At 41.5% G+C, this 27,329-nt stretch overlaps 2 protein-coding genes across 5 annotated transcripts in view; one reads left to right on the top strand and one right to left on the bottom strand.

Annotated features, from left to right (window-relative positions):
* The first annotated feature begins 6,811 nt into the window (after positions 1-6,811).
* On the top strand, positions 6,812-22,362 carry MILR1 (mast cell immunoglobulin like receptor 1). 2 transcript variants are annotated; one of them, XM_038546857.1, is made up of 8 exons: positions 6,818-7,071; positions 11,082-11,357; positions 16,749-17,036; positions 18,556-18,666; positions 20,876-20,965; positions 21,481-21,537; positions 21,666-21,734; positions 22,170-22,362. In XM_038546857.1, the coding sequence occupies exons 1-8, from the start codon at positions 6,987-6,989 to the stop codon at positions 22,220-22,222; spliced, it is 1,029 nt and encodes a 342-aa protein (XP_038402785.1). In that variant the 5' UTR covers positions 6,818-6,986; the 3' UTR covers positions 22,223-22,362. The 2 variants fall into 2 exon arrangements, with proteins under 2 accessions (XP_038402786.1, XP_038402785.1); XM_038546858.1 differs by lacking the exon at positions 11,082-11,357 and having other exon boundaries at positions 6,812-7,071.
* Positions 13,952-27,329, bottom strand: part of POLG2 (DNA polymerase gamma 2, accessory subunit) — a 39,879-nt gene continuing 26,501 nt past the window's right edge. Inside the window, exons 8-9 of one of the 3 annotated variants that reach the window (XM_038546854.1) lie at positions 25,741-25,860; positions 13,952-15,591 (exon numbers count right to left, since the gene is read on the bottom strand). In XM_038546854.1, coding sequence (XP_038402782.1) covers positions 25,779-25,860 — 82 coding nt within the window. In that variant the 3' untranslated portion in view covers positions 13,952-15,591; positions 25,741-25,778. Of the gene's footprint in view, positions 15,592-22,082; positions 22,881-25,740; positions 25,861-27,329 lie in introns of those variants that run through there. The other 2 variants (XM_038546855.1, XM_038546856.1) reach the window with 2 other exon arrangements.

The following is a 27,329-nucleotide window of genomic DNA, read 5'->3' as shown; positions in this document are numbered from 1 at the left end:
CCCATCATGAAAATATTTCCATTTATCTAGAACTACATTTGAAACAATTTTTAAAAAAGATTTTATTTATCTGTTTATTTATTTATTTAGAGATTTGGGGGAAAAGAAGGGAGAAAGAATCTCAAGCAGACTCTGTGTAGAGCAGGGAGCCCAGCTGAGGGCTTGCAATCTCTTGACCTTGAGATCCTGACCTGAGCTGAAATCAAGAGCTGGATGGATGTTCAGCCAACTGAGCCACCCAGGTGCCCCTAGAATTACCTCATTTTTAAAAAATGTCTCCAAAGAATCTCATCGTGTATGGGAATTCTTTTTGGGATAATAAAAATATTCTAAAGTTAGATTGTGGTGATGGTTTCAGAGCTTTGTGATTATACTAAAAACCACCTACAAATTAAATTAATTAATCAAATTACTAATTAAATTATAATACTTTTAACTTTATGGTATGTATATCTCAATAAAACTAATAAAAAAACAAGATGTCAAAAAATATAGCATTGTAAGAAATGCTTGTGATTTAAACTAGTTTCTAATCAATGAGCACACAAGTATTTGCAGTTTTTCATGATTACCAGCAAAACTTCCAGGGATGCCCTGTGCCTATCTTTGCACACTTACAGATCTAGAGGGAAAATTCTAGGTCTATATGACAGAGCTCTGGATGTAGGGATTCTGATGTTAGCTGGTATGGTAGGAGCCACTTCAAATTTCTTCCAAGAATATAAATATTTTAATACAGGCTAAAGTAAGTTCTCCGTTGAGGGCAGGCCTATATTCCCCAGTGATCGTAGGTAGGGGAGGAGGGAGATGTGGTTTAGTCTTCTCATGACAATCTCCCATAGCTAGGTATAACTAGGCATCCTGGTTAGTATCCCAGATCTGCCTCTACCGGCTGGAGACTTAGCTCTGTCTGTTCCTGAATAGTTTTTCCCTCTATAAAACAGAACAGCTCACAGGATTATCATCCAAATGCAGGGAGCTGGCCCATCTTATATACCGTTGGCATGCTAGATCCTTCCCGTTGGTTCTCGACAGACTCTAAATGTGCAGCAAACTCAAGAGAGGGAGGACAGACCCTGGTGGGTTCAGGCACATGATGCAGCTCCTGAGTGGTGAACCCCACAAGTGGGAGAGGTCACCAGCCCAGTCCAGGCCTGGATGCCAAAGCTCACTTATACATAGCTGTGAATAGATGGAGCGAGTCCCAAGAAGACTCAGAAGGAGGGCAAGGCTAGCAGCTGGCCTTGTGAATGGACCTTATCTCCCCAGAATCCTCAGCAGTCCCTTCCCTCAGAGGGGCTAGGGGGTCAGCTGACATCACTCCAGGGCCCAGAGATGAAGCTGCCTCCTCAGCAGAGCCCTGGATACTGGAGAACTGGACAACAGGCAAAATTACTAGAGTGTCTTCCTGACCCTGCCTCTACAAGGAATATAAAGCCTCCTTCTTATAGAGACACCAGGATGATTGAATCTTAACTTATTACATCTGCAAAGACCTCACTTCCAAATAAGCCCATTTTCTAAGGTTCTGGATGGATATGAAATCTGAGGAGCACTATTCAAACAAATACAAATCATGGAAACAAATAAGAAATGAAATAAATGAATTACAGTCCAGAATATCTGCTATAGGGGCCCAATCAGAAGCGCTCCCAATGTCTTTTTATACCATACAAGAAAAGCACAAAATAAAGTAAATTATTTCTATTTCTGCAATGAAAGATAATTAGATTATCATAACAAAAATATGAATAGCACTCAGAGGTTGTGAATAAATGAGGCTCAGAAGTTACAGTGTGAAAAGCTGAAAATAAACCCTCTTACAATGTTGGTGGGAATGTGAAATGGTGCAGCCACTCTGGAAAACTGTGTAGAGGTTCCTCAAAGAGTTAAAAATAGACCTGCCCTACGACCCAGCAATTGCACTGCTGGGGATTTATCCCAAAGATACAGATGCAATGAAACGCCGGGACACCTGCACCCCGATGTTTATAGCAGCAATGTCCACAATAGCCAAACTGTGGAAGGAGCCTCGGTGTCCATCGAAAAATGAATGGATAAGGAAGATGTGGTTTATGTATACAATGGAATATTACTCAGCCATTAGAAACGACAAATACCCACCATTTGCTTCAGCGTGGATGGAACTGGATGGTATTATGCTGAGTGAAGTAAGTCAATTGGAGAAGGACAAACATTATATGGGCTCATTCATTTGGGGAATATAAAAAATAATGAAAGGGAATAGAAGGGAAGGGAGAAGAAATGGGTAGGAAATATCAGAAAGGGAGACAGAACATAGACTCCTAACTCTGGGAAACGAACTAGGGGTGGTGGAAGGGGAGGTGGGTAGGGGTGGGGGTGACTGGTGGGGGGCACTGAGGTGGGCACTTGACAGGATGAGCACTGGGTGTTATTCTGTATGTTGGCAAATTGAACACCAATAAAAAATAAATTTATTATTAAAAAAAAGAAAAGCTGAAAATACTAAATATATTTAATCAGAATGGCAATCATATGCTGACAAAGTTCACCGCTTTAATAAATTCCACACTCTCAGTGAGCAAAATAATGAAAAGAATACCTTAAATCTGTCTCACACAGATATTTGAAATAATAAAAATTCTGGAAATTTTCTTTTTTTTTAAAGATTTTTATTTATTCATGAGAGAGGGAGAGAGACAGACAGACAGACACAGGCAGAGGGAGAAGCAGGCTTCATGCAGGAAGCCTGGTATGGAACTTGATCCCGCCCTGAGCCAAAGGCAGACGCTCAACTGCTCAGCCACTCAGGCATCGCAAAATTCTGAAAATTTTCAAATCAAAATTGTATCTATAAAGCAAGTGAGGATATTCACAAAATGCTATCAGAATTTTTAACACAATTTAATGTGTAGTTTTAAGTAATTATTTTTAGACATAAAATTAATAACATTTCAGCAAAGAATAAAAAACATGGGCGTATCACTGTGACCCATTATCAATGGCCCTGCTTGTAAAATGTAACTATTGAAATAAGAAAATGAAAAAAAAAAAAGAAATAAGAAAATGAATTTTGGAAAATTTCTAAATTAAGGCAATAAAATTTCTGTTATTTTTCCCAAAGCTCCAACTATTTCCATGATGTATATTTTTAGATTTCTTAAAATGTAAAATTCAAGATTTTGAAAGTAGTTTGTTGGTTTTGTTCATCTCTTAAAGGGGAAGGAACCACAATTCTATATCCAGATTTTATTGTCAGTGCTTAAGAAATACGATTTCAAGGTTGTTTCATGAAAACTTTACTGGACTTTGTACAACATAGGAGCATTAGAGCAGGATACAGAGGAAACCTGGCAAATCTGACCAAGATTTTAGAATGTGTCAAGTGTCTCTTGACTCTTTAGTTTGGTGGTAGGTATGGGCTGTTGGGCAGGCCCAGTTCCCCTACCCAGACTGGGTAGAGTGGCTCATTATCTCTAGAGGACAGCCTGTCTAGACAGACACCTGGCTGGTTCTATGCCTGTGAGCCAGGGGTGTAAAAATCCAGCTCTCTTGTCAAAAGAAGGATCAAACCCAGTGATACAACTCATACCCCATCCCTCCCTGTGGCAGCCCTTGTCCTACCCTACTTCCATCTGTCACTCTCTCAATTCACATACACATGAATCCTATCTCACACTCTGTTGCTCAGAAACCTAACCCAGGGCAGGTGAGTGGTGTCTAACTCTTCCGAGTCATTTCTGGGTGATGTCATTAAAGATGTGAATCACACTGATCACTTAACTTGTGTGCCTGATGAACTTTGTTTTTTACCACTTTTCATCAAAAAAAACATCATCTCAATACTTGGGAATGAACATCATGAAGACTTGGAAGACTCCTGGCCCCTGTGGAGGCTGGTAGCACTATAGCATCAGAGACAGTTTTGAAATTATGGAGTCTTGCATGTTCATTTTATTAATTTTTTTAAAGATTTTATTTATTTATTCACGAGAAACACAGAGAGAAGGCAGAGCTTTAAGCAGAAGGAGAAGGAAGGAGCCCGATGTGGGGACTTGATCCTGGGACTCCGGGATCATGTCTTGAGCCGAAGGCAGATGCTCAACCACTGAGCCGCCCAAGGGACACCACATGTCCCTTGCATGTTCATTTTAATGGAGATGGCAAAATCTTTGGAAAATGAGACATTGTGAGGAGCTTCATTCCTAATGATATTCTAACAGAGATATTACTTTTAGATTTACAAGATGAATTTGATGAAAGACAAGGAGAAGATACTAGAAGAATGAAGAAACATGGCACACCACTCATAACAAAACAAAATAAAGAATCAATTCCAAGAGAAAAAGTGCAGTATTTTAAAAATAATTATTATATGAAAATGCACTTGCTATCTGGGGGCAGAAGTGAAAATAAATGAATTCTAAAGTCACTTACATTTATTGAATCCCATTACTTTACCAAATGGTATTTGTAAAGTTCTACGGAAGGATAAATATTACACCAATGGATTAAATGACTTTTGTGATTTAGAAATATAAGATAATAGAAATATTGGATTTAAAAAAATTACAAAAATCATGATTAGGGCTAGGATATTTTAAAACTTAAAATTATTATTGCTTACCAGGGGTTGAAGATTTAACGCCATGAACAATATTCTTGATGTGAAGAGAAATTCTCTATTTATTTGAGACTACACGTTATCCAATGGCCATCTATTTCAAGGAATTTATTGGAAAAGTTCAGTTCAAAATTTTGGAAATTACGGGAATGATTTGATTAACAATTTGCATACAAACGTGTATGGCTTAGTTTACTTAGAGATAAAACAGGGGTGGTGGTGGGATATAGTTTAAAATTTTTGATCTGTTAATTGAGTTATGTATTTACATTATTCTGCTGGTTGTTTTTTTGTTTTGTTTTGTTGTTTTTTGTTTTTGTGTGGGTTTTGTTTTGTTTTGTCTTTTGGTTGTTAAATATTTTTAATACCTCTGCATACCTCATAGAGATTTTATAAGGATTAAATGAGATTATCAGTGTAAAGCTCTTAGCCAACAGAAAGGAATATAACTAACTTTATTCTTAGTAAACGTAACAGGTCCATGGATAAACTTCTTTTTTTTTCCATTTGAGACTTCACTCTTGATTTATTCTGTAACCTTCGACAAATTACTTTCTTTTTCTGGTGTCTCGCTAAAGCCCTCCTAGCAACTAGTGTTTGCTGGCAGCTGTAAGTAGCACTTCCTCTGCTCTGGTTTTCTCTGCTCTCTTTGTGTCCAAGCTGTGGTCTGCAAATTTCCTGACCCAGCTGAATTTCACATGGGGAAAATGCCCCAGACACATCAGCTTTTCTGAAAGTCCCCCCTTAATCACCCCCCACCTTGTTCCTTCTGGGCATTAAAGTTCCCCAGGGCTAGCCCCGCCGCCCTACCCAGGCAAGGATGCAGAAGATGTTGGTGAGAAAGTGGCAAAGCAGCAATGCCTACAAAACTTCCAATTTCTTCTGGCAAAAATTCTGATATTAAGGATCACTTCCCCAGAGATTCAACTTGTGAGGTTCTTTCCCTCCCACTCTTTAGTGAGAGAAATTATCACCAATATCATATTCTCATGTGAAAAATCACTGACAATCACTGAGGGTTGTGCTTTTTAGAAGAGTAGGTGCTGAAACAGTAACCTTTACTGTCAGAAGGGAAGAAAGGCCTTCTAGGCACTAATAGTTACCCAATGATTTGCCTCTAGACAGTGGTGGCCGAGTGGCAGACCGTGGCTTTGCTCAGTCCCCCAGCGGTGGCCAGGTATGGACCTAGAATGACTGACCTCCAGAGGATGAGATCTAGAGAGCCCAAGCAAGGAGTAATTCTGTGAGTGAATACAGGAGTTTGGACAATGTCCCAGAAGAATATGTACCTGGGCAGGGAATTGGCTTCTCCGCAGAGAGGATAGCTGTCCACAGGAAAGTGCAAGACCTATAGGGTAGGCCAACAGAAATCATTACCAAAGTGACCTGGCTAGGTCATAGCTCCTTCCACTTGGGAAGCCCCTCAACACTTTCCATTTTCCACTTCAGACTGGTGACACTGGAATATGTGGCTTTACTTCTGCATACATATCACAGAGCCAGGGGAATTCTAGACTGAGTAGAAGTGAATCACAAGCCCCTCTGGATTGTGATGTAGAGACTCTGATACTGCTAGGCCCTTCTTATAATTCAGAGCCCCTGGTTTTATCTCTTTTTTTTTTTTTTTTTTTTTTTAAAATTTTTATTTATTTATGATAGTCACAGAGAGAGAGAGAGAGGCAGAGACACAGGCAGAGGGAGAAGCAGGCTCCATGCACCGGGAGCCCGACGTGGGATTCGATCCCGGGTCTCCAGGATCGTGCCCCGGGCCAAAGGCAGGCGCCATACCGCTGCGCCACCCAGGGATCCCCCCTGGTTTTATCTCTATTAAGTGTGGAGTGGGGCCTAGGAATCGGCATGTAACAGGCATTTCTGATGCCTTGTTTGTGTATATCTACTCCAGACAGTCAGTATTTGCTTCCCAAAACTAAACCAAACTTCCACTAAATTCTTTTTGATATAGGCCGAATCCAGAGAGAGATGATCAGAGACATCTGATTCACAAAGACAATATCACAGTCAAATTTTTCCTTCTTCTTCCCACTGTCCAGCTTTCCAGACAGCCAGAGTTAGGGCAACCTATCACATCTCTCTCTTTTTGTATAAGAACTCATTGAGGGAACACAGGTTGGTCAAACCACCCAGTCATATTGTTTTAAGCTTGTCCCAGCAACTCTAATTTCTTTAACTTGGCCAAAAAAGAGGAAGTCCCTGAATGACTCACCACCCTGGGGCCACCACGCCTCCTTTGCCCCCCTCTCTGATTTCTTCTGACAGAATATGGAGTCATTTGAATAAACTGTTCTTTTGGGGCTTCTTTTCTTCTCCCACATGTAAGGCTTATTTACCATTTTGAAGCTTGCATCTCCAAACCAACGTGATGTGGAAAAGGAGTTTTCTCGCGTTCCTTTTCTCTCTTTCACTTCAAAAAGCTGCTCTGGATTGTGAGACAAGAGGAATAAACAGTAAGTTTCATTTACTTCCTTCTCTCTTTTACGGAAACCATTTTCACCGACACAGTGGGGATGGTCAACTTTCAACACGACTGTTCATGAATAAGTCTTTCTATGCTTTTAGATGAGCAACCAGAGTCAAGTCTTCTCAAAAACCTACAGTTTAAAATGATGAGATGTGAAGCAGGGAGTTGAAGCCTCTTTCCTGAGATTTGGAGATAAATATTGAGATTGTTTTTACAAAGAAATATTTTTCTTTCTTTCTAGGTTGTTTTTTAAAGATTTATTTATGTATTTTAGAGAGAGTGTGTGTGTGAACAGGGAGAGGGGCAGAAGGAGAGGGAGAGAGAAAATCTCAAGTAGACTCCCCACTGGAGCACAGAGCCGGATGTGGGGCTCCATCCCAGAACCTGGAGATCATGACCTGAGCCAAAATCAAGAGTTGTCAAGGTTAACCAACTGAACCAGCCAGGTGTCCCTGCTGTTGTTGTTTCTTTTAATGTAGAAAATCAACACGTAATCATTGTAAAATAATTCAAGCAACAAAATAAAAATATATACTGAGAGGCAGTTTATCATCATAGAGCTAGACCAGCCAGGGTCATGGTCCTAACCCTGGTTCTACCATTTTCCAGCAGGAAGCCTGGGTGCATGATGCAACCACTTAATCTCTTTCCTTTGTGATGTTGGGAAAATAAAAGCACCTAGGGGAGGGTTCTTGTCAGGACTGAGTGAGACAAGCCATGTCCCTCAGTACAGTGTTTGGTGTATGGTGAGCCGTCAATAAATGCTAGGCCAGGTTGTTGTTACTATATGAAATATGAAAGTGCTGTGATACCCTACAGTTCTCTTCCACTTCCAGAAGCAACCACTATTAACAGTCATTCATTCTCTGTTCAGTACCATAGTAAACAAACCCTTCATGACTTGTCCTTTTTTTAGATAACAATAATCACAGACATCCTTGTAAGCAGTAGATGTAGACTTGGCTCCTTTTTCATGGTGCTTGGTAATATGACTCAGCCATAGTTGACGTAACCATCCCCCTTACTGATTGTTCCATTTTTTTCTTTGTAATGTAAACAACACTGCAATAAACATCATCGTACAAAACATCCTTTGCGGACTCATGAGAGGATGAGAGCATCTCTGGAGATTAAAATCCTAGAGGTGAAATTGCCAGGTCAAAGGCCATGTACATCTGAATTGCTAGGTTGCCCTCCCAACACTCTGAACCCGTCACCATGACTACTCACATAAGCAAGTGTTTCCCATGCCTCTCCAACAGCAGAGACAATCCATTTGTAAATGTGTCCCAATCTGATGAATAAAGACCAGTATCTCAGTGTCGTTGTAATTTGTAGTTGTCTCATTACTTGTGAGGTTGAGCATCTTTTTCATGTTTATTAGTCATGAACACTCAGTTCCACAGAGAGGAAATGGAAGAGAGGAGAGACTGTGTCTTGAAGCTAAGTTATGTAACACTGAAAAAATGTTAGTGGAAAGGGAGGTATCCATGGCATTTCTGAGGGGCTTAAGCCCCTTCTCCACCCAAGTCATCCCTTGGCCCTCACATATTTAATGGCTCTCTGCATTCATTCTTCTGGGAATTACCTATTCATATTATTTATCCATTTATTTGTCTTTTTCTTATTCATTTGCCATTGACTTACATGTATAAAAAGAATCCTTCACTTTCATTTATGTGTTAAGTATTTCTTTTTAGGCTGTCACTTGTCTTAATTTTGCCATAGGGAAACTTTATATTTTAGTCAGTTTTTCAATGTTTTTGTTGTGCCTTTAAATTTTTGTGCCTTACTTGGAAGAACTTTTCCCCTCAGATGATATAATAACTTTTTATTTTAAGATTTTATTTATTTACTCATGAGAGACACACAGAGAGAGGCAGAGACACAGGCAGAGGGAGAAGCAGGCTCCCTGCAAGGAGCCCGATGTGGGACTCTATTCAAGATCCCGGAATCATGCCCTGGGCTAAAGGCAGATACTCAACCACTGAGCCATCCAGGCATCTCTATTTTCTAATATTCTCTTAATTCTTTACTAATTTTATTCTTTTTACATTAGTTTTTCTGATGAGTGTTATTTTTCCCTTGGCATTTTAAAATAATAAAATACAAATACACAAGCACTCAAAGACTACTGGGTAGTGTCAAAAGGGCTCAGGAGGGGTGCCTGGTTGGCTCAGTTGGTAGAGCATAGGACTCTTGATCTCAGGGGTGGTGAGTTGAGCACCACATTGAGCATAGAGCCTACTTAAAAACAAACAAACCCTCTGCTTCTCCCCCTGCTCGCTCATGCTCTCTTCCTTCTCAAATAAATAAATAAAATCTTAAAACGAGCAAAAACAAAGCAAAAAAAGGTCTCAGGAGTTGGTTTAGAGTTGTTTCCCATGGTCAAAAAATGGCACAATAAAAATAATAATTGCAATGGATTGAAATACATTAAATATGTTTAAACTATGAGTTTATAATGATTCTTAAACAAAAAATAACAATAATGAAAGAAGAACATCCCACTGTTACAAGATGCTAAGACACCAACTCATTATTTTCAGAACTGGTCAATAAATGGAGTGATCCAAGCATTTATCCTGCCTTTTCTATGTAAATCATATCTCAGTATAACCAAAAAGTTGATGGGGCAAGCTTCTCTTTATAGAATTATTTCAGATAATAAATGAAAAAAGAGGGATAGAATTAGTCTAAAACCATTTTGCAACCTCTAATGAAATAATGCTTCCAAGTGATTATTGTCAAAGCCAACTAAGAAACAAAAAGAGAGATGATCAGACATTATATACCTCCTAATGGAAGTACACTCTACCACCATGCATTCTTGCTAAATAAAAGCTAATCTGGATTTTATTAAGCCTTTGGGCAGGGGACAGAGGAACATGGTAAAGGATACCATGGCATTGTGATCAACAAAATCCAGATCGTGGAAAATGCTATAGAACAAACAGCTTGCCATTTTCAACAAATAAATTGCAGGGGGAGAAAAAGAAAAGAGAAATGGAAATGTCTATAGATTTAAAAAGATGTAAGAAAAAGAAAATAAAAGGGACCCCTGGGTGGCTCAGTTGTGGACCGACTGCCTTTGGCGCAGGGCATGATCCTGGAGTCCCGGGATGGAGTCCCACATCGGGTTCCCTGCATGGAGCCTGCCTCTCCCTCTGCCTGTGTCTCTGCCTCTCTCTGTGTACCTCTCATGAATAAATAAATAAAATGTTAAAAAAACAGACGTAAGAAATATATCAACTAATTACAGTGGGTCATTTTGAATCCAAAACAATGACAACAGCAGACAATTAGGGAAATTTGAACACTAACTAGATGTTTGATGATATTTTAAAAGTGTTATTAATTTTTAGTGGGATAATAGTACTGTTATGTTTACGTCAAAAAAGTCCTTATCTTTTAGAGATATGAACCATCAATTAATATTTCTAAGTCAGAATAGCAAGTGTTAAAAGAGCGCACTTCACTAAATTGTACATCTGAAAGTAATGTGTCAATTAACTGGAATTTAAAAAAATTTTTACTTATTTATTTGAGAGAACAAGTGCATGTGTATGAGAGAGGGTGGGGAGAAAGAGAAGCAGGCTCCCCCCTGAGCAGGGAGCCTGACGTGTGGCTTGATCCCAGGACCGTAGGATCATGACCTGAGCCAGAGGCAGACACTTAACCAACTGAGCCACCCAGGTACCCCAACTAACTGGAATTTAAATTTTAAAAAAGAAAGAAAAAAAATCAGAGTGTCCACTTCAAGTTCTCACTGGCAGAAGAGGTGACAAGCATGAGAGAGCTTGTCAGGGCCCCCCATGCATCACTGGGAGGAGCTCTGGTATTTGCCAAGGCTTCCTCACACACTCGTAAGCCTAGCTGTACAGGCAAGGTAGAGACCAGTGTCTCTACCACCTTGACCCACAAAATGTGGCTGGATCACCAGTTAGTTATTAAGGGACATTAACAAAGACTTTTTCTTGTGTTACTGTTTTCCAGAACTCCTTTCTCCAAGTTTGGACTCAGAAACAAAAGCAGTCAGGAGAGGTCAAAATGTATCACTAATTTGTTCCAATCAGAACAAATCACTAGAGATCACTTATTTTTTGTTTCGGAATGAGAAACACCTGAGAACCCAGAATGGAAAAGGTGAACCCGTGATTTTTAACCTAAGCATCTCAGAAGCCCATGAGTTGGGCCCCTACAAATGCAAAGCTCAAATTTCTAACTGTTCAATTAGCAAGTACAGTCGTGAGTTCAACTTCATATTTGTTGGTAAGTAGAGCACTCATTCTTGGGGGATCCCTGTGATTTACCGGATTCTTTCCTGTTCTACAATGGTCTCTCTGCTCCCCTACAAATACTCACTCAAGAGCCTGGAAAGTATGTCACTGAGATCATTATTCTTAATAATTCTATTTTACTTTCTCTTCTAAAGACTACTTTTAAATGATTAATAGAAGATTTATCTAAACAATAATACATAGAGTCAGCATTGCCAGACTTAACATGAAACATTAAATGTTCGATCCAATTTTCCTTCCTGAATAAGCTTTGGGTTTTATTTTCCTACCCTTGTCAGTTTTGAAAACATAATACCAGAAGAAGAGGGGCCCACTTTCAAACAGAGCTCCTAAGAGTGAGGTCCTGGGAGTGAGTTTGAAATTGGGATAGATATTTGCTGATCTTGTACAGGTCTACAAATCAAGGCAGGATCTTCACTGAGCCCTCTGTAGCTGGGGTTGTTGTACTGAAGCAAGTACTCTCATTTAAGCTGGGATCATGTGACCAACTGCTCAGCTTGTGTCTTCCAGGCTTGCAGAGATATGCTGTATTCAGCTGAATGGAGGATAGTGGGTAGAGTGGCCAAATGCAATGGCTTGTAATTGGGGGAATGACATCTTGGCAATCCCTCATACCTCTTCCAAAGACTTCTAGCTATTTCAGATAATAATAGCCTGATTGCCTTAGACAAAAAGTCTTATCTGAACAATTTGGGAAATTGTTGAGATCTTTTCTAGATGTTTTACTCTAGGATTCCCATCATGTAGGCAAAAATTACTTTTTCAAAAAAAAAAAAAAAAATTACTTTTTCTCTGAAGATTCAGGAAGTCTTAGAATCAGTACTGGACACTGTGGCAAGGGCCTTCAAAGCCCCAGGTCTTTCCCACCTTCTCCCCTTTACAGTGACCATCCATCGGGTACCGCATCAGCCAGCACATCTTATAACTGCTATATTTTTCTTTCCTATCTTTCCACCCTAAGCCTCTCACAACCTAGCATTAATGGTCTCATTTATAAAGATGACCTTGATAATGGATTCCTGGGAGAAGGAGAGAGGGTTTCCAGCTAATATGTGTGACTTGTACCTGGAGGTTTCTAAACATAGGAGCTCTGACTTACTGATCAAATCCTTGAGTGATCTTTAGGTCTGCATTCTCAAGCACTAGTGGCTAGACCACTAGCCACATGTGGTTAATTACATTTAAATCCAAATTAATTAAAATTAAATGAAATAAAAAGCTCACTTCTTAGTCTTATTAGTCTTATTTCAAGTATTCAATACAGCCAGCCATATTAGACAATGCAGACAGAACATTTCCATCATTACAAAAAGCTCTATTGGACATCACTGCTCTAGCTCAATGCTTTTTAGCTTATTAGGTTATAACCATCTTAATAATCAATGATAGTGATGGGTACTTTCCCTGAGAAACATTCATGAGATTACATGCAAATTTCTGCACACGGCTTTAGGAGATCCAAGTTAAAACCAACCATCATAGGACAGTTTTGAACACAAACTGAATAGAAGCCATATTGTAAAAGAAGTGCGAAGAGGGGAGAAAACACCTGTAAACATGGTCTTGGGATGTTGTGCATAATGTGAGGGCAGTCCCCCAGCTGATAATATTCTCTGGTGGTCAGTGTAGGCCACCAGACCGGACTGGGCAGTGGTATTGCAGAAAGAGAAATGGGATGAGCATGGGGGAACCTGTGTACCATCAGCTTCTTGTGAAACTTTGGTTATTCCCTTTCATTACACCTTTGATATACCACCAGTCCTCAATTGTTAAATATGAATTGAGAAGATAGGCAGTACAATGCTAACATTGGTTTTAACTCTGATTGAGTCTCAGTCTATTGTGTGCAGAATGGGGTGAGGAGAGTAGTCACTCACTTTGCAGGGAAAGCATCCAAATGCCCTTCAAATTACTGAGATTCAGCATGAGAAAGGATGGCAAATCCCACCACTGGTGTGGGTTTCCTCCATTTGAATAACAGGGGCCTACACTTCGGCAAGGAATAAACCCTTACAGGGCTTATTTTAGATGACTTATGAACTTGATGGCTGAAGCTTCAAATTAGCTGATTAATAAACCTCAAGTCTTCATTTCCTGAGCTTCTGTCCCACAGATATGTATAAAATTGTCCCACATCCTGCCTTCCAAGTAAATGCACACATTTCCTGCAATTTGTTACAGTAATCGCACTGTCCTGTAGAACTTTTTTTTTTTTTTTAAGATTGTATTTATTTATTCACGAGAGACAGAGAGTGAGAGGCAGAGACACAGATAGAGGGAGAAGCAGGCTCCATGCAGGGAGCCTGACATGGGACTCGATTCTGGGTCTCCAGGATCAGGCCCTGGACTGAAGACGGCACTAAACCACTGAGCCACCTGGGTTGCCCGAACTGTTTTGATGGATTATAAAACTGTTTTCTCTTCATTTAGATCAGATTAGTAGATATCTATTGAGTGCTTACCCAGATGCAAGTAATTTGTTGGGCGTTGCTGGGGTTTCAATGATGCCTAAGACATGTTCTTGTCCCCAACTCAATAGGGATATAAACCATGAACACAAATTCATTAATCATTGATTCACTCATCAAATATTTAATGATATCTCAAATGTGCCAAGCTCTGGGATATACATTAATTTCTGCCCTGGTGGAGCTTCCAGTCTAGTTGGGGAGATACAAAACCCAAGTACCCAAACAAATTCGTAATCACAAACTATGGTGATTGTTATGAAGGAAAAGTAAAATGGCACAGTGATGAAGAGAAGCAGAGGACGGTGAAGCAATCTACTTAGATAGGGTAGTTAGGGATGGCTTTACAAAGGGATGACATTTAACTAGAGTCCTGAAGAATGAGAAGGAATTAGCCATGTGAAGAAACAGGGAAAGAGGGCTCTAGTCAAAGGACAATAGCCTGTGCAAGGGTTCCAACTTGGGAAAGATCTTGGCTGATTGGGATGGACCTAAAAAAGGAGGCTGGTATGGCTGAAAATCAGATGAGGGGAGTGTGACCTCAGGTGAGAAGGGAGAGGGAAGGGAACAAGTCAGGGCCTGGCACCCAGTTTATCGTCTTCAAAGTTATTCCATTCTAGGTGAGGCAGGGCAAGAGTAGGAGTTGGGGATTGGTTGAGAGGCTTTTGCAGTCATCCAGGAGACAAACAATGGTGAGGATGGACAATGGAGATGTAAGTGGATTCAAAGTGTATTTTGGAGGAAGAAACCGTAGGACTTGTTAGATTATTAGATTTGATTTGGGTTCACAGGTTAGTGAAGGTGAAGAAGGAATCAAGAATGACTTCCAGATATCTAATATGATCAGCCGATGGGAAGTGGTGCATTTACTGAGATGGGGAAAACTGGAAGAACGAGGAGTTGGGGAAAATGAAAATTGTTTAATGGGTATAAGGTTTTGGGTATGCAACATGAGTAAGTTCTCCAGATCTTGCGGTACAACATTTTGCTGTACATAGTTAATAACACTGTATTGAGCACTTAAAAATTTAAGAAAGTAGATCTCATGTTAACTCTTCTTACCATAGTAAAATAAGTGAATGGATGGATGGATGAATGAATGAATATGTGAATAAAAACATTTTTTAAACAATTGGATTTTAGTATATGTTTATCTACCTATTGATTTTTCAGTAATTAGCAGATTAGCTAGAGTTCAGTTTCAAACAGGTTACATTTGAGAGGACCATAGACATCCAAGTGGATCAGATAATAAAAGGATGGGAAGCAGAAGAGGAAGTACTTCAGCCTAGAGGATTTAGGAAAGGTCTTCTGGGAAAGGTGACAGCTGAATGAGTCTTCACGGATTCCTTGAAATTTGTAAAAATATAACTGGTTTAGTGAAGAGTAGCAACTCTCTTACTCCAATCACTATGATGCTATGATCCCCTTGGCCAGTCCTTTTACAAACTCTCAGGAAAGTTTACATTTTTCCAGTCAATTGAGATATCAATCCTTGGTCTAGTTTGGATCATGTCATCTCAGAGAAGAGTCCATGTTTCCTCAAGTATGTTTCAACTGCTCTTTCCTGAAAATTACGGGATGTAGACTTCAGTTCCATAGGAAGAATGAATTATTGGTGCTGTTGGTGTTCTTCCCCAAGTTGCGTTCCAAGGCCACCATCACTGTTCCCAAAGTTGTTCTCTGAGGCCACTGTTGCCAGGTGCTGCTCTGTCAAGGATGCTGCCCCAGGGATTCCTGCTCAAGGGAGGGATGGAATAAGGAGATTCTAAATTATTTTCTTTGATTTTACTTATACTTTGGTCCCTGTATTTCATTGTTTCTGTGCCAACCTGATATTGTTTAAAGAAAAAATCTGCTTGGGAGTTGGCCCAAGCCAACTGGATCTGCTGTTTACTAGCTGAGTGACCTTGGACTAATTTCTTAACCTCTGAATCACAGTTCATTCACTGGTGGAATGGGCATGGTACTACCTTCCTTGTAGTACAGTTGTGATGTGAAATGAGGTAATGTGAATAGCAAGCCTGGTACATGATGGATACTCAACAATTATCCTTCCTTTCCTATAATACTGCTTTATTAATAAAATATATATATTTTTTTATTTGAGAGAGAATGAGTGAGAGAGAGAAAGCACAGAAGTGGGGGGGCGGGCAGAGGGAGAGGGAGAAGCAGAGTCCCCATTGAACAGGGAGCCTAACATGGGCCTCGATCCCAGAACCCCAGGATCATGATCTGAGCCGAAGGCAGAGGTTTAACCAACTGAGCCACCCAGGTGTCCCTATTAATGAATTATAAAGTAAATAATATAGCTGGGTTCTCCCGCAAAATAGGATATGATTTGACAGAGTCTAGCAGACCCAAAGACTGCCTTCTGAAAAGTTCCCTTGAACCTATTTACCAGGGTTACTTCCTGCTTGTGGGAAGAAGTAAAAGATAACTGTAGAGATGAATTCTATAAATAAAAATATAGTTAGAAGAGATGATATTTTTAGATTTGATTTAAAAAACCCACTGTAGCCTTATAAAGATTAGAAATAAAAGCACCTCTCAACTTCATACTTGGAACTAGATCTTTGAAAAAACTATACTCATTCTCAGCAACAGATTGAGCCTTCTGATGAAAGACAAGTTTGTGCTCTGATTCCTCAAAGCAGAGAGACAGCCTCCACCCTCTGGCATTCTCAGCACCTGGCTTGTGCCACACTGAGTGGAGCTAACCACATATCATCAGTCTTTCTCACCGGGATGCCAGCTTCTTGACTTTTCAAGAAGGGGTGTCATTCATCTTTGGGTCCACAGTCGGGAACAGAACAGGGGTTCAATCCATTTTGTGGACTGCGTGAGTGAATCCAATTTGCTTATCCCTTTAACACACACTTTCATTTTTCTAGACCCAGTGATCACACCAGTGCTGAACGTTAATGTTGTTAAAATAGAAACAGACCGACATATAACACTACGTTGTATCTCCTTCAATGGCTCTCTGCCCATCACTTATACTTTCTTTGAGAAAAATATTGCCATATCACCAGCTATTCCCAAGTATGTAAGGGAGCCTGCTGAATTCAACGTAACCAAGAACAGTGCTGGAGAAATGGAGGAGTATAGGTGCAAAGCTAAAAACGAGTTGCCTGATCACACAAGATACAGTCAGCCAATCCTCATCAATCCCCAAACAGGTAAGGGCTATGGGAGCTCTTTCCACAGGATCTGGATTTGCTTCCAGAAACTGCAGCTACTCCTCCCATCCCTCTTTCCTTGCTGGCCATCTGCATCCAAATTCCTTTCTTTTGGGAGGTTCTACACCAACTCTGATTGGGGGTTTCTTTCTGCCATGAAAAGGAAGAAGACAAGCCTAGAAACTAGGTCAGAAGGGGATCTTGTATGGAGACTTCCCCACTTGACCGTGCTTCCTGCTTGATCTTCCACTGGCCAGGTTCTAAGCAATCATATCAGAATTCACATTTCTCTCAGAGTTGCCGGGATTTGATTCTCTCTTGCTTTTCCGTTGATTTCTAACACCTCTGCTTGCCTGCTTGACTGTTTACTGCCCACTGCTAAGGGTTGGTGAGTGTAGACCGCCAGGACCACCCTTGGGGTGAGAAGGGCTCCTGTCCTAGTCCTGTGTTTTAGAGGGCATTGCTCTGGTGCTTCTTGGCCATGCATCTTCCCATAGGCTGAGGAGTCCAGCATATTCTCATGTCCCCACCTGGACCTTGTCCCACTTTCCTAAACCATATGCTGGGTACCTGGACCTGAATTTCCCACCCAATCAGATCAGAACCCCCTTCCAGGGCCTACACAAGTCTCATTCCCAGCTTATCCTCCCAAGGTTGTACTACAGAAAGGAAGTGAGCATCCCTGGACCCAAGTAAAGGGGCTGTTTGTGGGGGGGGGGCATGGACAACATTTGTACATACAGCCTAGAGGGTCCATGTGCACGTGAGACCTCTAGGCTGCATAAGAAGGGCCTTACGAAAGGACACTTGTTGAGGTAGAAGGATAGAACAAAAAAGAGGTTAGCTAAAGCAGTAGGCATGCTTGGGTTTGGACACTTCACCCACCCTTATCTTCTGAAGAATAGAGCCCATGCCCTGGCGATCAGTAAGTTCTAACAAATGAGGCAGCCTGTTGAACTCAGGCCCCAGAATCAAGCTTTTGCCTACAATCACAGCCCTTCCACTTACTAGCTGTGTGACTGTAGGAAAGTCATTTAACCCCCCTGAGCCTTACTTTACTCATTTGTAAAATGAGAGTAGTATCAATGAGATAAATTAGGCAATGCATGGAAAGTGCCTAACACAGTGACCGGTGTGCAGTTAATAATGAATGGTGGCTATTTAGGCAACATAAACTATGTCAGAATGACTCAGGGCTTTGCCCAATAAATAAGTGACTGTTCTGAGCCTTATGACCCTAACGATGCCACCAGGAATCAGTCTGTCAAATACTCCGCTGTTTTTCTCTTCCTTGTATGACTCCTTGTGGAAGATGTACTTGGTCATGACTTCCAGAACTTCACTGACTCACAATTTAACTCTCAAGAGTTGCAGCTGCCTATAGGAATCTGGGGACCGGGGTGCACAGTACATTAGCTAGCTTCAAAGACAGTGGTAGTCACCTTTTCCAGAACATTCCATAGCTCATTGTCATTGGAAAAGAAAGCTGTGTGGTGAAGTGAATGCCATCTTCTTCTAGGTGGATACAGCTGTCCTTTCTGCCTGCAGCTACTACTTCCAGGGTTATTGCTGGTGGTAATCATAATAATCTCAATTCTGGCATTTTGGATACGACCAAAGTACAAAGCAAGTAAGTTCTTTAGTGGCTTTCTCATTATTTGCCATGATGTTGGGTACAGAAAGCAGGAGAGAAGATGAAGAGGAAGGGAAAGGAAATACAACATTGGATACAAGGAAAACAACGAAGGAAATGATGCAAAGGGGGAAGGTAAATGAAGCAGACTTCCTGCACAGCTCACGCCTAGGCTGGTTCTCACTTCTCTGGTGGAAGCCCTTCTTGTTTAGATCACTTGGAGGTATGTGACCTGTGTGGTCACACAGGGGGCCCTCACTAAGAAGAGCCCTATACTAGGTTTCATTCTCTGTTGTCATTGTCTTGAAATTCTGAATCCTTTTTTTTTTTTTACTCTTTTTAAAATTATTTATTTATTATTTTTTAAGATTTTGTTTATTTATTTATTCATGAGAGACAGAGAGAGTGAGAGGCAGAGACACGGGCAGAGGGAGAAGCAGGCTCCATGCAGGGAGCCGACACGGGACTCGATTCCAGGTCTCAGGATCAGGCCCTGGGCTGAAGGCGGCTCTAAACCACTGAGCCACCCAGACTGCCCTAAATTATTTTTTAAATTTTAAAATATACATACCAATAAAATTTGCCATCTTAACCATTGTTAAGTATACAGTTTCATGGCATTAAGTGCATTGTCATCGCCATCATCCATGCACAGAACTTTTCTCATCTTGCAAAACTGAAACTTTGTCCCCATTAAGCTCTCCCCATTGAGCCCCCCACCGTCCCAGCCCCTGGCAACCACCACCCTCCTTTCTGTCTCTATGAATTTGGCTACTCTGGGGACCTCGTACAATGGGCTCATACGATATCTCTCCTTTTGTGACTGGCTCATCTCACTCAGCAGAAATGTCCTGGAGATTCATCCATGTTGTGCATCTGTCAAAATCTCCATCATTTCTCAAGCTGAAGAATATTCCGTTAACGACAGATATGTAGATACAGATAAATATATACACTAAGTTTATCCATTCATCTGTCAATGGGCCCTTGGGTTGCTTCCACCTTTTGGCTGCTGTGAATACTGCTGCTACGAACATGGGTGCAGAGATCTTCATAATTTTTTAACAAGAGGCCCTGCATTCTTGCTGTGCACTGGGCCCTGCAAATAAGGTAGTGGGTTCTGACTGCCAGCTGCGCAAAGGCAAGAGCTTTGCCTTGTATTTGTCAGCATCCTAGCTCTGCCACTCTGAGGAAGCTCAACAAGAGTTTTATTGCTCTATGCCTCACCTTCAGTCCTGCATCAAGCCCCAGTCACTGTTTCTCGCTATATTCACCTCTTATGACCACTTCTACTTAAAATTTCAAAATGGCCTTTTCGGGGGATCCCTGGGTGGCTCAGCAGTTTAGTGCCTGCCTTTGGCCCAGGTCACAATCCTGGAGTCCCGGGATCGAGTCCCACGTCAGGCTCCCGGCATGGAGCTTGCTTCTCCCTCCTCCTGTGTCTCTGCTTCTCTCTCTCTCTGTCATAAATAAATAAATAAATAAATCTTTTAAAAATGGCCTTTTCATTTGGCATGGAAGTAATAGACGAATATCAAGATATGCACAAAGAACAGTGTGTCTAAGCACCAGCACCCAGCAGTGAGCTGAGGGGCGTCAGGCAGGCTCCTTCACTTACCTGAGCCTCAGCATTCTGACCTGTAGAATGGGGAGACACTGTCACAACTAGGGTGAGAACCAAGTGATACTTGTTAGCCTCCTGTGCCTGAAGTCAGAAACTCAGTTGACATAAAACTTGAAAATAGATGTCAAAATGTATACACTTTATACATTTTTAAAAACCTATCTTTCCTTCCTACAAAAAGTCTTGCAAAAGCAGAATTAGTATTCTTGATTACTGGCCAGGGCTAAATAGAACTCAGCTGGGTAATTTATGATGTCTTGCAGATATTACAAAGCTTTTTATAGGCTGTTCTTTTCAGTGAAGGAAAGAAAATGTGTCTCTGGCCACCTCAAGTGTAATCTGATAAGAGGATGTTCCTTGCAGACCCAAGAAATTAAATCAGATGGGCTTCTGGCTTGGAGGAGTGGGTGCTATGGATTCCTTTCTGAGTCCATGGTTTTCCTTCAATAGACAGCAGTGTAGGCTATTGGAGCAAGTGATTCTTTGTTTCATGTCTTTGGGAGATTCTGCTCCTTAGCAGAGGAAATGAGAAAAATGTGGCTGAATTGGTTTAATTTAATAATTATGCATCAATTAATGTAGGAAAAGCTATGAGAGATAAGACACCCAGAGACAATGGAAATACGGCCATGGAAGTTGGAATATATGCAAATATCTGTGCAAATCAAGCAGGTAAGAGAACTTTATTGGGTATTTTGATTGGTTTGGTTGGTTGGTTTCAGGTTTTTGTCTTTTTTATTTAAGGTTGTACAGATACATGGGTTAAAAAAAATGAAAAGGAACAGAATACAATGTCTTTCCCTCACCACCTGACGTCAATCCCACTTTACAGGGGCAACCAACCAGTTTTTAAAATATCTCCCATAGATACTCTATGTGGATGCTAGCAACTAAACAAAGGGTTAGCAGATCATTCTATGCCTTGATTTTTTTTCATTTAACAACATACCTTGGAGATTTTTTTTAATGTCAGTTTGGAATGGTCCACACTGTATTCCAGAGCCTCTGCCCTCTTCATGCAGGCATCATACACTGCTTTATGGTAAATAGACTCAAGGTCTTGGTAACAATAAGAACAAGCCCAACACTGCCTGAGGGCTGGCCCTGTTCCATGGTGCTAAGCAATTTGCCTGCCTTGTCTATGCAAACACCACTAAGTCCTAATTTATGTTGTTCCCATTTTACAGGTCAGGAACCTGTGCCAGGCTTGGAACCACGGCAGTGTGTTCCCACAGCCCAAGAAGGTCAGTGTTCCCTGCTAAGTCCAGAGGTTGCACATCATTTTGAGGGTGGCTGGCTAAACCACTATCCCCAAGTGATCAGAGATTCAGATTATAGGACCAATAACTCTGTTCTTTATCTTTCACCCCAGGAATCAGACACCCCCAGGAGATCCATTATGCTACTCCCATGTTCCAGGAGGTGGCACCAAGAGTTCATGGTGAGCCACAGTTTGGGAAAGAGATAGTATCAAAATGAGACCACAGTCTTTGTAAGGCCACCATACTCTGGGGCTTTAGATGCCCAAGGATGGGGTAGATGGGGACGTCATGCACACCCCCAGAAAACCAATAGCAACCAATACCACAGCTCCTAACAAATCTCATCAAGAGATGGGTGGGTAGGGAGTAGGGAAGAATGTGACACTGAGAGTATCATATAAAAAATCCAAAGAGAAGGAAGGATGCAGGGGTACTTTAAACCATTTTCAAGAATAATTTATTTTTATAGTACAGGAAAAAACACTTAATACATGGTTCTGTCAGACCATCCCGCTACTAAAATGAGGGGTTTTTGGGGGAGGAGAGGGTGCTTTTAGAGTCTCTATGGATATATGTTCTAATTTTACTGAATTATTTTCTCTTTTATATTTCAGAAGCCTGTAACGACCATAAAACTGGCTATCTTTATTCTGATCTCATCTTGTGAAATCTAAGTTGTGAAATAAGATACATCTCAGTGTTAGATCCTTTTTATAAAGCTGATTTACATGAAGCAAATGTGATCAATACTTAAAAATACCTCACTGGTGACCTAAAATGAATTACTATTTTTCATGATTAGCACTATTCCTTTGGCCTATTTGTGTACATCCAATCCTGTCATCAGACAACAGTTTTGTCAGGTGGGATCCTGACTGGTGACAGTTTTTAAATGCTTCTGCTATTTTTAGGTATGGACCATTCTCCCCATTGCCATATCATTTAAAGAGTAATTGCTAGACCACTGTGCTCTTGATAAGTGCATCCTAGAAGCAGTATAGTGATCATCTTTCCAGTGTCCCCACCACCATGCCCACTGAAGGTTCAGAAGAAAAAATCATGTCTAAATTCTAAAACAAAAATTGGTAACTTTGAAAATGTGTCTGAAGAGTCCCTGTAGTTACCATAAGAGTAAAGTGAGATTACTCACTGAGTACACATTTATTATCCATTACCATTTCAATTTGCTCTCAGATTTTGGAAGGCTGCAAAAATATTTACATTGATTTTCATGGATGTTCTCAGTCTTTAATACTTAGCTAATGTCAAAGGCATGCCTTTATGTGCTACATTTCCTATCAGCGTTCTGTAGAGAGGACAGTGTTCTGTGGAAGAAAGGAGAATAGATGACTTTGCCCATCTGAACAAATCACCACAAACTGGTGGCTTAAAACAATAGAGATTTATTTTGTCATAGTTCTGGGGCCCAGAAATCCAAAATCAAGATGTCAGCAGAGCTGTGGTCCCTCTGAAGACATTAGGGGAGAATCCTTGCTTGTCTCTTTCAATTTCTTATGTTTCCTGGTGTTCCTTGGCTTATGGCAACATCTCTCCAATCTCTGCCTCTGTCTTCATATGGCCTCCTCTTCCTTTTCTTTCTTTCTCCTTTCTTTCTTTCTTTCTTTCTTTCTTTCTTTCTTTCTTTCTTTCTTTCTTTCTTTCTTTCTTTCTTTTTTTTAAGATTTTATTTATTTATTCATGAGAGACAGAGAGAGAGAGAGGCAGAGACACAGGCAGAGGGAGAAGCAGGCTCCATGCAGGGAGCCCAACGTGGGACCTGATCCTGGGACTCCAGGATCACGCCCTGGGCTGAAGGCAGGTGCCAAACTGCTGAAGCTACCCAGGGACCCCCCCTCTTCCTTTTCTTTTATTTTTTTAAGATTTTTAAAATTTATTTGGGGGAGTGGAAAGAGCACAGAGGGAGAAGCAGACTCCCCACTGAGCAGGGAGCCTGATGCAGGGCTCCGTCCCAGGACCCTGAGATCATGACCTGAGCCAAAGGCAAACATCCAACTGACTGAGCCACCCAGGCACCCCACTTTGCCTTTCTTTTATAAGGACGCTGGTTATTGGATTTATGATCCTTCCTCCCCCCACAGGATGACCTACCTCATCTTGAGATCCTTAGTTGTATCTACAAAGACCTTTTGTTCTTTTTAAAGATTTTATTTAGGGATCCCTGGGTGGCTCAGCGGTTTGGCGCCTGCCTTTGGCCCAGAACGCGATCCTGGAGACCCGGGATCGAATCCCACGTCGGGCTCCCGGTGCATGGAGCCTGCTTCTCCCTCTGCCTGTGTCTCTTTCTCTCTCTCTCTGTGTGTGTGACTATCATAAATAAATAAAAAATAAATAAATAAAGATTTTATTTATGTATTTGAGAGAGAGAGAGCTGAGGGAGGGGCAGAGGGAGAGCAAGAGAAAGAATCCTCAAGCAGACTCCCTACTGAGCACAAGGCTGACACAGGGCTGGACTCTGAGATCATGACCTGAGTGGAAATCAAGAGTCAGCCATTTAACCAACTGAGCAACCCAGGTGCCCCTGCAAAGACCTTTATTCAAATAAGGTGACATTCACAGTTTGTAAGAGTTAGGACATGGACTTAGCTTTTTTAAATTAATTAATCAATTAATTAATTAATTTTTAAAGATTGTATTTATTTATTCATGATAGACATAGAGAGAGAGAGAGAGAGGCAGACACAGGTAGAGGGAGAAGCAGGCTCCATGCTGGGAGCCCAACGTGGGACTCGATCCTGGGACTTCAGGATCATCCTGGGCCAAAGGCAGGCGCTAAACCCCTGAGCCACCTAGGGATTCCCCGCCCCCCCCCCCTTTTTTTTAAGATTTTATTTATTTATTCATGAGAGACAGAGAGAGAGATTGGCAGAGACACAGGCAGAGGGAGAAGCAGGCTCCATGCAGGGAGCCAGACGTGGGACTTGATCCTCAGACTAAGGATCACACCCTGGGCCACAGGCAGCACTAAACCGCTGAGCCACCTGGGCTGCCCTGGACTTTCCTTTTTGGGGAGCCACCATTCAGACCACCTCAGAGGTCAAATTGTATCTAGTTTAAATCTCTCATCCTAGGAGTTATTAGTAAAGTCCAATAAAAGCAAAGAGGCATTTGAAGGGCTCTAGACAAACAAAACAACTTGGCCAAAACTTTTCTGCTCTGCTCTTCTTCTGGGGGTTGCCTGAACCGGTCTTAATTGTTCCCAACAGTGGATCTCTAACTAGAAAAATCATAGCTACTGATTAGACACTAACTATATAATATCCTACAAGGGCAATATTTGTTTCTTAGATTCAGATGGGTTAAGTAATTTTACAAGGTCACTCATAGCTTAGTAGTAGTGGTTGAACTGGGAGTTAAATCCTAGCAAAGATCAGCAGAAGCACTGGCCATGGGAATGCCTCTTTAGGGTGGGAAGGGATACAACGCACACAGATCCAGATTAATTTGAGGATTTTGTTGCCATAAAGCAGCATTCATGAGCATAATTTCTGCCCTTTCTCTGCTGACATTTTTTTAAAGACTTTTAAAAATTTGAGAGAGAGGGACGCCTGGGTGGCTCAGCAATTGAGTGTCTGCTTTCAGCTCAGGGCATGATCCCGGGTGCAGGGATCAAGTCCCGTATCAGGCTTCCTGTGAGGAGCCTGCTTCTCCCTCTATGTCTCTGCCATTCTCTCTGTGTCTCTCATGAATAAATAAATAAAATTTTTTTAAAAAAATTGAGAGACAGCACCAGCAGGGGCATGGTGGAGAGGGAGAAGCTCTCCCCACTGAGCAGTGAGTACAATGCAGGGCTTGATTTCAGGACCCCAGGATCATGATCATCTGAGCTGAAGGCAGATGCTTAACTGACTGAGCCACCTAGGCACCCTCCGTTGACATTTTTATTTGGGAGGGAATCAGTGTGTCATAGAGACTAAAAAAGTAAGGGTTCCAGAGTCAGACAGACTGAGCATAATTTAGGCTCAGTTATGTCTTAATTGTGTGACTCTGGATAAGTTAAGTGTTTCAGTTTTTTTTCTTTTGGGGGGCAGAGAAAGGGGGGTAAATAATAACTGCATTATAGGGCTGCCATGAGAATTAACTCAGGTAATCAATGTAAAGGTCTTGGAACAGGGCCAGGTACATAATAATTCAAAAAAGGCTAGTTATTTGAGGTATGATACTTACATTGAGGCATACGAATTGGCTGCTCCCCTTAAAAATCTTTAAGTCTTTGAGGCCATAAAGTTGGTAACTTGGTCACCATTGGCTGCTTCTTCTGTCTTGAGTTCCCTCCTGAAGCAGAGCCTGAAACAAGGACTTAGATGCAGGTAGCCTATATGGCAGGTGACCTCAGACAGCAGGAGTTGGGGGCAGGGCCGTGAAACAAGAGGAAAAGTCAACACAGGGTTGGGGAGGGGCTAGCAAGCTCCAGACCATAATGGTAATTGGATTTGATCCAGTTAAGACCTTCTGAAGTTTTAAAGTCCAGAAATGCCTCTAAGTTTCACAGCATGCCCTGAATCAATAGCCTTTCATTTTCTCCTTGCAAAGCTTTTAAAGCAGTTAGTAGAAGCCAACCAACTCCACAATCCATATAATTACCATTGCCCCATGCCTTTGAAAGTGCTAAAGCCACTGCATACTCAGCCTCCTTCCCCACTGTAGGGGAAGGTCTTAGTAATTGTAAAGTAATTGTGAAGCTATGGCTGTAATGGTTATCACCACCCTCCTCACTACCCCTTAGAACATCGCCTGTTGCTATCCATCCAAGCAGTAATTCCATTTCCCAGGGCTGCTTTCTAAGGTCTTCTGATACCCTGTCTTATCCTGGGCTAGCCCTGAAAGCAAAGCCTGACATAAGGCCTTCAGTGCAAATAATTTATCTGAGAAGTGACCTGCGGGAACAAGTGTAAGGGACTGAAGGAAGAGCCAGTACCAGGGCATACTGTTGAGTTGGGCCCTTCTATGGGCAACTGGGGCTTGATCCCACTTGGAACCTTCGGAGCAATGAGAAAATGTCTCTCCAAACTGTCCTTGAGGACCTCTCCATTGGCTTCCACCCCTATTGACTGAGGGTTGTCCCAGGAGGTGATGCCTCCCCCACTTCTAGGCTGTGTATATGGACATTCCACATGGGCTTCCACTGGCATCTTACTGCAAAGCACCAGGACAGAAAATGAGTGGCATGTGTTGTACACTTGAAACAAGAAGTTGTCAACACAAAGTGAGTGAAGTCTCAGAGGCAGCTGGAATCAGAGGTGAGGCTCAGGGGATGTGACACAAGATACAGAGGTGGCGGGTACTCCATCTCCCAAGAATTCCTTTGTAACGACAATAATAACTGCCACACGTGGAGCACGTACCAGGGTCCAGGTGCTGTTAAGTGCCTTGTGTACTTAGGCTCACTCCTCACCCAGCTGCAACTTCCTGTGGCTTCCCATTCTACTTTATCCCCTACACAGACGGTCAGGCTTTTGGATGGAATTGTTCAGGAAGGGAAGAGGAGGAAAAGATTTACTGAGTTTTCATTTCAATAGCTACATTTTTTTTTTCATGTCTGTTTAAGCTTCACTTTGGTTCTTTTCCAAATCCATATATTCTTTGTTTTTTGTTGTTGTGAAATAGAGCACATGTTATGTGAAAATGTGTAAAAATAGATATGTGCTGTGTAATAAGTTAGACCAAGAGAACACTGCCAGCCACCCGGGAGGCCCTCTGCATGCCTCTTCCTACTCAAAACCCTCCCTTCCCTACCTTCACTACTCATTTATGGG

The sequence above is a fragment of the Canis lupus genome, chromosome 9 (genome assembly GCF_011100685.1).
Source record: "Canis lupus familiaris isolate Mischka breed German Shepherd chromosome 9, alternate assembly UU_Cfam_GSD_1.0, whole genome shotgun sequence".
Classification (NCBI taxonomy): domain Eukaryota; kingdom Metazoa; phylum Chordata; class Mammalia; order Carnivora; family Canidae; genus Canis; species Canis lupus.
Note: the sequence above shows the minus strand (reverse complement) of the source record. Positions and strands in the feature narration are given on the sequence as shown.